At 42.7% G+C, this 13,033-nt stretch overlaps 2 protein-coding genes across 7 annotated transcripts in view; both read left to right on the top strand.

Moving 5' to 3' along the window:
* The window catches only part of TMEM87A (transmembrane protein 87A), a 39,323-nt gene extending 32,557 nt beyond the window's left edge, over window positions 1-6,766 (top strand). For 3 of the 5 annotated variants that reach the window (XM_077927238.1, XM_077927229.1, XM_077927224.1), the window contains exons 17-19: window positions 2,297-2,352; window positions 2,812-2,842; window positions 4,380-6,766. In XM_077927238.1, coding sequence (XP_077783364.1) covers window positions 2,297-2,352; window positions 2,812-2,842; window positions 4,380-4,421 — 129 coding nt within the window. In that variant the 3' untranslated portion in view covers window positions 4,422-6,766. The remainder of the gene's footprint in view (window positions 1-2,296; window positions 2,353-2,811; window positions 2,843-4,379) is intronic. The other 2 variants (XM_077927234.1, XM_077927239.1) reach the window with 1 other exon arrangement.
* Window positions 6,767-9,754: 2,988 nt separating this feature from the next.
* The window catches only part of VPS39 (VPS39 subunit of HOPS complex), a 34,870-nt gene continuing 31,591 nt past the window's right edge, over window positions 9,755-13,033 (top strand). For both annotated transcript variants that reach the window (XM_028723855.2, XM_028723847.2), the window contains exon 1: window positions 9,755-9,951. In XM_028723855.2, the coding sequence (XP_028579688.2) occupies window positions 9,879-9,951 (73 nt within the window). In that variant the 5' untranslated portion in view covers window positions 9,755-9,878. The remainder of the gene's footprint in view (window positions 9,952-13,033) is intronic.

Below are 13,033 nucleotides of genomic sequence, written 5' to 3'. Positions count from 1 at the left end.
TTGGGGGGCAGGCTGCTATGTGATCTGATGGTGAATTTGGGGTGGCCCAATGCAAAGATCCTGAGGATCCATGTGGATCCATGCTTTGTAACTACATTTTAAGTGGGGAGTGAAGGAAAAACACAGAAGGGACAAGAGAGCGGTGTGCAGAGAAGCAGCTGGCTAAGAAAGCAGGAGAGAGATTTTACGGGAGGGAGGAAAGAAAGGCAAAAGTTTCCACAAACCGAAGCCAGCTTTCTCTCTCCTCCTGCATGTTTTCTGGCTGCCTGCGAGGAGCACCACGGAGAGGAATTAGAAGGAAAGACCTCTGCTTTCCCCTCTGCTTGCCTGGAGGGGAGGGGATTTGCCTGCTCTTTGTTCCGTTTGAGCAAACACAGCAACGAAACAGAGGAGGGTGGGCAGTAAGACCCTGAGGCAGAATGCAGGAAAGCAACCACTTCCTCTTTTCAGGTTTCCCTCTCCGACACAACGCACAGTTGATTTTTGCTGATTTTTGTTCCTGCGCTCCCCTAATCGGCTCCAGGGACCCCCCCCCCCACATTCGCTCCATAACACGCACAGACATTTCCCCTTCCTTTTTAGGAGAAAAAATCTGCGTGTAATAGAGAGAAAAATACGGTAGTTCTTGGTATGAGCTTTCGTGTGCATGCACACTTCTTCAGATACACTGAAACAGAAGTTGCCAGATCCTTCTATATAGTGAGAAGGTGGGGAGGGGTATTACTCAGAAGGGTGGTGGGAATGGGTGATTGGCAGATAGCTGTGATGAGCCTGTTGACGGCTCTTAACGACTGCAGTGGGTCTTACAGGAAAAAGCAAGGGGTGAGAAGGTGAAAAATGGCTTTGTCATGTATAATGAGATAAGAATCCAATGTCTTTGTTCAGGCCAGGTGTCTCCATGGTTTTAAGTTTCGTAATGAGTTGCAATTCAGCAGCTTCTCTTTCCAGTCTATTTCTGAAATTCCTTTGTAGTAAAACAGCTACTTTGAGATCTTGTATAGAATGTCCTGGGAGATTGAAGTGTTCTCCTACTGGTTTCTCTGTCTTGTGATTCTTGATGTCAGATTTATGTCCGTTTATTCTTTGGCGTAAGGTTTGGCCTGTTTGTCCAATATAGAGAGCTGAAGGGCACTGTTGGCATTTGATGGCATACACAATGTTAGACGATGAGCAATTAAATAGTCCCGAGATGGTATGTGTGATGTTGTTGGGGCCAGTAATGGTGTTGTCCGGGTGTATGTGGCAGCAAAGTTGGCATCTGGGTTTATTGCAGGCTCTGGTGCCAGTGTCCGTGTTAAGTCTGGTTGTAGTATTATTGTGGGTTAGGAGTTGTTTAAGATTGGGTGGCTGTCTGTAGGCAATGAAAGGTCTTCCTCCCAGAGCTTGAGAAAGAGAACTGTCATTGTCCAGGAGAGGTTGTAGATCTCTGATGATGCGTTGTACTGTTTTAACTTGGGAGCTGTATGTGATGACTAGAGGTGTTCTGTTATTTTCTTTTTTGGGTCTGTCTTGCAGCAAGTTCTCTCCGGGTATCAGTCTGGCTCTGTTGATCTGTTGTCTAACTTCATCTGCTGGGTATTTTAGTTCTAAAAAGGTTTGCTGTAGATCTCTTAGGTGAGAGTCTCTGTCTGTAGAATTGGAACAGATACGGCTGTAACGTAGTGCCTGGCTATATACAATGGACTGTTTGGTATGTTTGGGATGGTAGCTAGAGGCATGTAGATATGTTTGTCGGTCAGTTGGTTTACGGTATAAGGTGGTGTCTATGCGCCCATCCTGTATTTTTATAGTAGTGTCCAAAAAATGTATTTCTTGCATAGATTGATTCATTGTTAGGTTGATTGTGGGGTGAAAATCATTGAATTTCTGGTGGAAGGTGTCCAGGGTCTGTTGACCATGTGTCCAGATGATAAAAATATCATCAATGTATCGCAGGTACAAGAGAGGTTTGAGTGGGTAGGAGTTTAGGAAATATCTGTAACTGGATATTACATGTTTATTTAATTGCCCTTTAAAAGGAATTTTTTTGATAGTTTTCAGCTTAGTTTTTTCAAATCTTTTTGTAAACGATAGATTTTCTTTTTATTTAAGATGTCATAATTATTTATATCCTCCACCAAAAATAAGCGGAAGAGACAAAGGAATGTCAAATATAGTTAATCACCTTTTCCGTAGGGAAAGTTTACACAACATATTTTTGGTGGTTTCATAGCAAAATGTTATGTGATGTTATTTTTAAGTAGAATAACCATTTCTGAAACACATGACCTCTTTTTTTAAAAATAAAAAAACCTAGCAGGAAGATGATTTGAAATGGGTGGAAGAGAATGTTCCTTCTTCGGTGACGGACGTGTAAGTACATGTAATTTGACTTATATTTATAGTAAATATACTGGAAGCAAAATGAATGAAGACAGTAATAATTTTCTCGAATATTGGTAATGTTGCCGGTTGCATCCTAGAACTGGTGTGGACTTTTTCTGGTTTCTGCTTGTGGGGTGCCAGCTAGCAGTCCCTAATACAGGCTCCAAATCCAACTTGTGACCTGCTGTTACTTGCTTCTGCAGCCCATGAAAGTCCCTGTTGGTCTGCCTTAGGGACAGGGACCATTGCCAATTGCATTTATTGTGCTTTCTTTTATACTGTGCTGTAAATCTTCATTTGGTAAAATGTACTTTCTGCTCTAAATCTTGGAAAACTACCTGCATTTCACGCTAGCGCTATTGCGATAAATTCCCGGTGGTAATTTTTCTTGTCAGTACTGTGCCTGTTGTTAAAGTTTGTTCTTTCTTTTCATTCCTCTCAATCCAGTGCTCTCCCGGCGCTTCTGGATTCTGATGAGGTCAGTAAACAAACCTTCAGCAGCAATTTAAGTCTTGTGACACAACAGGGGAGTCATGAGCCCAAGAATTAAGGAAATGATTTTGGCCTCTCAAAACTGAAATACTCTATCTGTTCCAGTCAGTGCATCAAGGAACTAATAAAAGCAAAATGGAAGCACTGTTAAATACAGATCAGAGCTTTTATATGACGCAAGTACTTTGGAACTTTTAACCATCTGATTTTTTATTTTATATGATTTGCTACATAGAGCCACTGCTTTTTTGACAGTGCACTTAAAGCATTTGAGGGCAGGGCTGTGGCGCAGTGCCGGAGCACTTGCTTTGCATGCAAAATTAGGTTCAAATTAGGTAGGGCTAGCTACCTTCAGTTGCTGCCAGTCAGTGTGGACATTACTGAGTTACATGAACCCAGTGGTCTGACTTGGTTCCTGTGTTCTGTTTCACACTTTTAATTTGTGGCTTGCCGTTTAATAGACACGACACAAAAGAAAAAAGGGACTTTGACGGATTAGGACAATAAACAAAATTCAGGATACCAAACCTGATTGTTTCCATCTCCGCTCGTGAGAGCTGTATCAGTTTTGAATTGTTAATTTGTGGCTTCAACTTCGCTGTTGGCCGCTTTGAGTTTTTCAGGGGGGCAGGATAGCTATGTTTTAAATGAATGAATGAAGTTACTCATAGTTAAAGTTTGATTGAGAAGGAGGACTAAAATGGAGTGAAGCTTTGTGGGCTTTTGAAGAGACTTGAAAGACTAGAGAAATGATTTCACTGAGGAATTCTGGTTGTGCTCTAGGCGTATGGAGTGGAAAGGTGGAATGGAGAATATCCTTTAAGAGCAAACAACCTTTAGGCAGCTAAGTGTAGTAGGGTTTGTTGGCTGAAGGTCATGGGAAGGAGTACATTGGGATATTAGGACAGATTGGGTGGAACAAGTTTAGAGAGCTGTAAGGGCAAGGACAAGGGGGTTGTGTAGGCAGTAAAAGGAACAGGAAGCCATTGCTGGGATTTGAGGAGTGATGAGAGATGAATGCTGCAAATTCAGCAGACAAATTCTGAGCATTACAATATGCATTCCAAGCCCATAAATAAGCATTCAAAGTGTATTTCAGGAAAACACATTTTCTGTTCAGTCTCTGACCTGAGACATGTATGACTACCGTTTGCATACACTGTGATTTCATTTTCATTTTCAGTATGGTAAAGTTCCTTGCAGTGTGATTTCTATCCATTATATTTTGTGCCAAATAGTTCTTCTGGGCGTGCTCCTATCGGATATTTTCCAAGCTCTCAGTCAATCTTTAGGGCATGTAACAGTTTTCACTTACAGCTCAAAAGAATGTTCATCACATGAATGACAAAAGTCACATGATGTTCACTTAACCGTGCCTAAAAGGAAATTAGTTCTAAGTATAATTCCTGTTATAGAAGAAGCATTTGCTTTGTGTTTTGAACTTTGGATAGTACACTAATGTTAACATTTTATTTTTTAAAAAAATGTGAAACCTCATTGTGACCCATTTATTAATATTGCAGGAAAGAATGATCACACATTTTGAAAGATCTAAAATGGAATGAATAAGGACAGTTTGCTTGACAAGGCTTCCTGCTGTTGAAGAAAGGAAGAAACGTTTTTCTCCCATGGAATGCTGCATTCTTCTGATATGTTCTGTGACGTTCACCTTTGGACATTGTTCTCAGAGGAAAGAACATTTTGCTTGGATCACTGTGGAAGGAATCACACACATGTTGATACACCTAGGAAAATGTTTGAATTTGCATTGCTGCTGCAAGTGTGGGTTTTAAGCCATTTAAACGTCTTGATTGCAGCACGTCTTTACTTTTTAAACATTATAGTCAAGCTAAATCTAAAACTGTTTTAACAACTGCCTGAGGAATGGTTAATTCAATATTACAGCTAAATCCCTCATGTTTTAACCACAGTGGGAAGAGGGGAAGAGTGATTGATGGTTTCCCCAAACCAGCACGGGTGTTCTAGAGACAAAGGCAAGCTCAAACTTATAGACAGGTACCAGCGATTGCTCAGTAAGATGCTACGTATATTTAAAAAACTCTGTATCCAGCATCTGGGGCAGTGTGTGTAGGATTGAATCCCGCCAGCCCAGTAAAGGACTGGTACCCATGAGAGATGCCAGAATCAACCATCTGTAATTGAGCCTTGCCCACAGTAGTGTGCATGCAGCAAACTGCTGTGTGCAGTAATCTATGGATCAGGGTCAGTGCCTTGCATTTTTATTGGATGTGGCAGCTTCTGACTGAAGAAGATTCTGGTACCTGGCCTGTGAAAAGGAGAAAGTTTTAGAATGAGAACTCCTAGTTATGGGAAACAGTTAACTCATCACGAGGGAGGGAGGTATCTGGGGAAATTTATGATTCCTAATATTTTTGGCAAGATCAAAATATAGTGCAATTTTATTCACTCTACTGTGTAGGAAAGATGGTCTATCTTAAGTTTTGCATACGTAGATGCAGTGATCGCTTACGTGTTTGGTACACATCTCGTTGCTGGCAATGGGGTGTGAGCATGAGCAGTTAACTATTCAAATCAGAGCAGAGTGCAATTTAAATAATTAAAAAAACCAACCAACCCTCAGCACTTATTCACTGACCTTGACCAGCCCCATGCCTTTAGCCTGTGCTTCTAATATTGTTGCATTGGAGCATATTCCATAGACTCGCAAATGCACTTGTGTTGGAGTCAACCTCCCCATACATATTGACTCTTTGAATCAGGCCTGTTCAGGCTGTGACCCACCGAGTCCATTGCAGCCCATAGCCGTGTCTGTGGCTTGTCAAATGCTTGACAACCTTCCTTCCTGTTTTTGTAGCTCTAGACAGACAGCAAAAGCAGTTGGGGTGTGTTGGGCCACAAGTTGTGCAGTTCTATCCTAAAAGTTCATGTCAGACTAACCTGTCCTAGATGTTCACATAGTCTACACAGAACTGTGACTTCAGATAGCAGCTTGTTCCTGTTGCTCTTCTCAAATAACTCCTGAATAGACCTGGTGTCTGCACTACATATCCTTGCCAGCTTCCAGGTCCCCCAGTACCTGTCCTGGGATTATTGAGCCACAGTGTGGCATCATTCTGATGCAGTGTAGGAAAGGTAAAGTGGTGGCTCATAGCCACCTGCCATTGCTTCCAAGTAAATCCATGTCCAGGGGCCCAGGGCCCACCTGAGCGCACCTCCAAACCTGAATCTGGCCCTAAATACACATCCATATACCATATCCAACACTTTGTCGATTTATAAAGTTCCCAATAGCCCAGTCCCTAGGGCCAGAAGCATCCTATTATACTTCCAGTGACTCCAAACATTCTGCTACAATTAATCCCATCTAGTCGCCTTTCAGTTAGTTGTTCCTTGTCCCACCTTCCTACTATGATCTTTAATAAAGAGCCACCTCTGACAACACGCTTTTATAATGAAATGTATTTGAAAATTCAAGTACCTCACAGGATTTTGTAAAAAGAGATTCTCAGAAAATTAAGCCTGTCACTGAGATGTTAAAAGTCCTGTAAAGGGGGCAAATTGTTTATAACAACAGCAAATATTCTCCTGCAATAATTTATGCAAATATGCTGTTTTGGGATGTTTCTGTTCTGGGTGTCTTGTGGGAGGGAAGGATTTTTGGGGGGTATTTTTTCAAATGTTAGTGCCAAAATTTGGGCTTCATTGCTGGTTTTTGACACTTTCAGCCCTCTAGCAGCAGAACCTGGAATTAGGATTTCACATTAAATGTGGCATTGTTTGGATTTTGCTTTCCAGAGGCGTTTTAGCTGTACTTATATATATGTGGTTTGGTAATGGGTTTCCCTGTAACTTACAGGCACTCTTTCATTTGATTCAATCTGAGTTGCAGATTTCTGTTCTGTATAATAAAATCCTTTTTTTTCTTAAATTCAGTTTTTAAGTGTAGCTTTCTGACCTTTAAGCTTGACTTCTTATACTTGTTTGCTAAATGAGGGGCATAAAGTATGATGACTGGGCACTGCATTTTTGCAGAAACACAGTCTCCTTTATGAACATATCAGTTCATAAAGCACATATGGGCCTGCTTTCAGCTTCCCGTCTTTGGAAAGTTCAGCTTGTGGAACTTGTTATATCAAAACAGGTTTTTCCCCCAGGGCAGCCTCTCAGTTTTGGCATCAGAACTGCAATATGCTCCTTGTATATGCAAATGGCTGACATCATAATTGTTCCATAAGCCAGCCACTGACACAGGGGGTTGCAGGTTCATGCTCTGACATCTCCAATTGATGAATCCAGGTATTAGGATGGGGAAGACCATTCCATGAAATGCCTTGGAGATGTGCTACCAGTTTTCATACAATGTTTCAAGTTAATGACCAACAGTTTTGACTCCTATGCGACAGCTCCACTAGTAAGCTGCCTTATTGAAAGTCACCAGGCATTTAAATGTATAATTAATCATTTCCCTGCAATGTAATAAGTTATTGATGACTGTATAGGATTTTTAATGTACTTTTCTTCTTGTATGTTGCCCTGAGCAATGCATTTTATAGAAGGCAATTGTTAAATAAGACCTTGATTAAATATCATGGTTCGGCCCCAGAATTACGTATGAGGGGTTATATTTCTTTGATCTTTGGATGAAGGGCAGCATAGAAATTTAATAAATAATAATGATGAGTGAGTGGTAGAGCAGATGCTTTGTATGCAAAGGTTCCACCATTTCTAGGACTAGCTGGAAAAGGGGCTGGAAAAGGATCCCTATCGGAAACCCTGGAGGACTGCCACCACCTAGCATAGTGGACAATATTGAGCTGCATGGCCCATCAGCCTGACTCAGCTTTTTGTGAAATCATACTTCATCAGATCCAGAGCGCATCTAGCTAAGTCTTCGCCAACCTCATGCCCTCCAGATGTTTTGGACTATGACTCCCACGATCCCTAACCAAGCTCTGCATGGCTGTGGTACAAACCACCAGGAAGGCACATGATTGGTAAAGACAGGGCCAGCTGCAGCTGGTCAATAACCACAGGCTACCCATATCAACGACCAGGATGCAAAAAATGTGACCCAAATAGTCTGGTTTACGCCCTTGTCGGATAAGGTGCCCACAATCAAAATGACCACTATCTTGTATGATTGGCGTGCTGGACTTGAGGGATACCCTTTTCCAAAGAATGGCCCGATTTGCCCTTTGCTATCCTAGTCCCATAAGTAACAGCTCCATGGTCGTAGGCCATAGGTGTGTGTGAGGGGGTGGGTAGCCTAAATCAATACAAATCAATACAAATCTGAGGTTTTGCCCCCCCCCAACAAAAGCCAGCTCCCCCTAACAAACATCCTGGCTACGCCCATGAACAGCTCTACACAAGCATTCCCAATAGTGGTTAATGAGTGTCCCACGTTTTATACAAGAAGCTCTGAAAGCCCCTCTTAGTGTTGAAAAGATGCCCCTTTTCTGCACCATAAACAGCAACTGCTGAGGCCGCAACAGGGCTGGATTTACGTCTGATGAAGCCCTAAGCTACTGAAGGTAATGGGGCCCTTTCTATGTCCATCTCTCCTTTATCAACATCTAATTGTCACTGTTTTTTGTGTTTTGAATATATGCTATATGCTAATTTATGGACCTAATATGTACCTGAAGCCATTTGCACATAACAAAAGATGTATTTTATCAAAGTAATTGTTGAACTAAAATACAATTAAGAAGTATATTAATGTTGTTGATGTTGTTGTTGTTTAGCCGTTTAGTCCTGTCCGACTCTTCGTGACCCCATGGACCAGAGCACGCCAGGCACTCCTGTCTTCCACTGCCTCCTGCAGTTTGGTCAGACTCATGCTGGTAGCTTCGAGAACACTGTCCAACCATCTTGTCCTCTGTCGTCCCCTTCTCCTTGTGCCCTCCATCTTTCCCAACATCAGGGTCTTTTCCAGGGAGTCTTCTCTTCTCATGAGGGGGCCAAAGTATTGGAGTCTCAGCTTCAGGATCTGTCCTTCCAGTGAGCACTCAGGGCTGATTTCCTTAAGAATGGATGCGTTTGATCTTCTTGCAGTCCATGGGACTCTCAAGAGTCTCCTCCAGCACCATAATTCAAAGGCATCAATTCTTTGGGGATCAGACTTTTTTATGGTCCACTATATTAATAGTGAAATACAATTAAGAAGAAGTATATGCTGCTGTGTGTACGTTTTATTTTGTTTTTTTATCTTATATTTTGGAAATGTACATCTAGGGTTTTTACCCCCCGTTTACATTTTTTGGAGGACCCCCAAGAGTCTATAGCTATAGCTTGTTTAGCTTTTATGTACCGTAAACCCGAGGGACGCAGGTGGCGCTGTGGGTTAAAGCCTCAGCACCTAGGACTTGCCGATCGAAAGGTCGGCGGTTCGAATCCCCGCGGCGGGGTGCGCTCCTGTTGTTCGGTCCCAGCGCCTGCCAACCTAGCAGTTCGAAAGCACCTTCGGGTGCAAGTAGATAAATAGGGACCGCTTACTAGCGGGAAGGTAAACGGTGTTCCGTGTGCTGCGCTGGCTTGCCAGAGCAGCTTTGTCACGCTGGCCACGTGACCCGGACGTGTCTGCGGACAGCACTGGCTCCCGGCCTATAGAGTGAGATGAGCGCACAACCCTAGAGTCTGGCAAGACTGGCCCGTACGGGCAGGGGTACCTTTACCTTTACCGTAAACCCGAGTCCCCCCACCCCCGTTCTATACAAGGGGCTCCGAAAGCCCCTCTTCAAGACGTCCCTTTTCCGCACCACGAACAGCAACTGCTGAGGCCGCAATGCCTGCGAGAGGCTCGGCCAGCGAGACAGAGACGAGGGGAAGCGGCTGACCGGCGCTGCTGGCGAGTAGGCCGGGCTCCCGGGGGGTTTCCCGGAGGTGGAGCCTGGCCGCGGAAGTGAAGCGGGAGCCGGAAGCTCCTGGGCCGGGCTTGGAAGGAGGCGTCTGGGGCGGCTGCTCCGGAGCCGGAGTCTCCAAGGGAGTCCTCTCGGCGGGCGTTTGCCGGGCCCCGCGTAGCCGCCGCTGCCGCCATCATGCACGACGCCTTCGAGCCGGTGCCGATTCTGGAGAAGCTGCCTCTGCAGATCGACTGCTTGGCCGCGTGGGGTGAGTGGGGCGCCGAGCTGCGGCGGGGCATCTCGGCAAAGGCGTCCCTCGCCATCCCCGCCTCCCTCTCCCTGCCGCCCGCTTGGCTTGTTTTTTTCACGCCCTCCTGCCAGCTCCCGGTCCGGTTCTCTTTCCTGGCCACGGAAGGGGGTTTGGCGCCTGTTTTGGCTGTGCGCTTGAAGCGGGAGGGAGCGGCAAAGCCCTGCCCTCTTCCCGATGAGGCAACCGCTTTAATTTTATTTTTTTGGGGTGGGGGTGGTATCTCCGCTGGGTACCTGAAGGGTCACTCGACGTTGCGGTTTTTGAAGCCTGTCAGCTGCCGGACACGTGACGGACACTGAAGTGTGGCGTGTTTTGTCAGCGTGTGAATCAGTGCTTACCTGCGACTTTGCCCTCAGCCCCTTAACACGCGTCATGGTGCGGTGGACGCGTTTTAAAAAATTGAATCTGGCGGAAGAAGCGGCTCTTGCATACCCTTCCGATAAAATCGAGGTGGAAAGATGGCTAGCTGTGTTTGGTATTCTCTTGGTTTCTGAAAAGAGTGCATTATAAGTGGGATTGAATTTCCCCAGTGCTTTTTTTCTTTTAAAAAAAAAGTGTTTAGGGCTACTCTCATTTTGACTCAAGAAAATCACCATTTTATAGTTCAAATCGGGGGAAATAAATACAGTAGATGGACAAAAAGTAGATTCACAAAATGTTTAGGGGTGTGCACCAGAAAAAAAGCACTGAACTTACCTCATATCTGTCCTGTGGGCTGCATCTTTCCCATTATTGGGTTTTGAGAGTAGTTGCCATGTTAATGCCATTTCACACGTTGCAGAAAATGATTGCAAGCCTGTTATTATTATTTTTTTAAATGCACCCTTTTTAAAGCAAATATTTATAAACAAATGTTTATCGTTTGTGAATAACTTTCAAGTATGGCTGACTTGCAGTGGAAATACGGAGATCTGGCTTTTGCAACATGTGAAGCAGTCTGATGTATATGAGATGAAGTATGATTTGTGAATTGTGACCGCTTTCAGCTATTCAACCCTAGATGTTTTTAGACTGCAACTCCCACAATCCTTTACCACTGGCAAGCTGGCCGAGGATGATGGACGTTTTAGTCCAACTACAGTGGTGCTGCAAGGTTGGAGAAGGCTAGTTTACTAACTGAGTACAGTAGTTTACTGAATGAGTGGAATATATGAACTTAATTCAGTTCTTCAGTCAAGAATATTCTCCAATTCCTATTGCAGCCTTCAAAGGCCTGTTACTTCCCCAGAGGGATACCATTAAATATCTAAACCAGTTTGTATCCTGTTATTTTTCTTTCAACCTGTAATCCTCCGCATTCCCTTGCAAGGTATATCTGGCAGCAGTTGTGTGTACTTTAAAATTGGATGTGTCTTCAGCAACCTGTAACTTTGTGCATCCAAATGATATCCATCTGAATTATTGATCTCCTTACTGAGTCAGGCCTTCTCATCTGAATTGACTGCATTTTCCAGTCAGAAATCTTGCCTGGCCATCAGGAGGCTGAGATAACTGTACTTGTTTAAATGGTATATTCTTGCAGTTCATCGTTGATTTACATTGCTCGGTATTTCACAGAATTTTAATACAGGGTAGGTAGGGAGAAAAAAAAAATCACAGGTATTTTCGGTGAGATGCAATTGATTATAATGAGTCTGTATGCTCTGGCCCAAAGTTATGCAAGCCTTTATGTACGTAGAAATATATAACTTATGGGGAGATTGAGCAGAGGAAGGTTTGTGGCATTGGGTTCACAACAAAATACGAGAAATTGGGACACTATCAAAGGTTAAGAATTTTCTACATGGGGAGCACTCTGGTGTAAGATAAAAGGTGTGAAAACTCTGTTTATTGTCATGTGTGGTGATTGCATGTCTTTTTTGGCTGTGTTTACGTGCATGTGAAGCTGTGGGAGACAGTGAAGTTGCCTTGTGTGTACATGTGATGTCGCAAGTGATAATATATATGTGCTGCTTGCACTTTTTCCTACTTGAGAGGCATTTTGTGTACAAAATTAATAATGCTGAAAATGCTCTTAGAGCAAGCACCATTTTCTGGAATTATTATTATTTTGTGTGTGTGTGTGTGTGTTTGCCAAGAGGAAAATAATTTGTGGCAATATTTTATGATACAGATGGCTATAAATGATTTGCATGTCTTTAAATATAAGTGTGTGCTTTTCATTGGCAGTACTATTTGCATAGCACCTAATTAGATAATTTTGGGCCTCAACTTATACATTACTAACATTAAGCATTAGCAAGACTTTCTTAGTACACATACCGTTAAAGGAAGAAGCTTTTTGGGCCAGATTTGGGTACGACATTTTAGTATAAAAAAATGCATGATAAAGATGAGTCTTGCTTTGTTCATCAACATTTATTATTAGCAGTTCAATTAAAAACAAGTGCATAGTAATAATGATTTATCTTATTAAGTAATCTGTTTTACAAAGATAATCTAAATATCAGTGGATATCTGGGGATGGTGATATCCAGCCAATTTTTTTATCTCTATCTTTTTATAAAATACTGCTCAGGACAAAGACCGTTGCATCTTTAGAATATAATTCCTGCAGCATAGCCCCCCTTCAGTTATGACTTTTGAGCTTTTTAACGGTAAACAGGAGTTTATTTTCTTCACCATATTCTAAGCAAGGAACTTTTAAAATGAAAGCCAGAATTTTAACAAAGGCTGTAGTTCTTACCAGGCACACTTGGTAATGATGTGTGTTTTCTGTAAAATTTCCTAATCCCCCTCCCACCACAACACGCTAAATTGATTGGTATCGGCTTTAAATAGAATTCAAAGTTGACACAGTTACTCTTTTGTACTGTATAAATAAACAGAATTTTGAAATAACACAAACGTTACTTTTTTGTACTGTATAACGTATATATATAAAAAAATAACAAAAAATGAAATGCTTGATGGGGGCGGGAATTAATGAAGGGCACTTAGGCTGCCATCTTGTACATTCTTTTCCTGGAAGAAAGCCCAGCTGAAGTTAGAGGGACTTGTATCTGAGTAAAAATGCATGCGATTGCTCTGTAAATTTTGT

The sequence above is a fragment of the Podarcis muralis genome, chromosome 1, assembly GCF_964188315.1.
Source record: "Podarcis muralis chromosome 1, rPodMur119.hap1.1, whole genome shotgun sequence".
Classification (NCBI taxonomy): domain Eukaryota; kingdom Metazoa; phylum Chordata; class Lepidosauria; order Squamata; family Lacertidae; genus Podarcis; species Podarcis muralis.
Note: the sequence above shows the minus strand (reverse complement) of the source record. Positions and strands in the feature narration are given on the sequence as shown.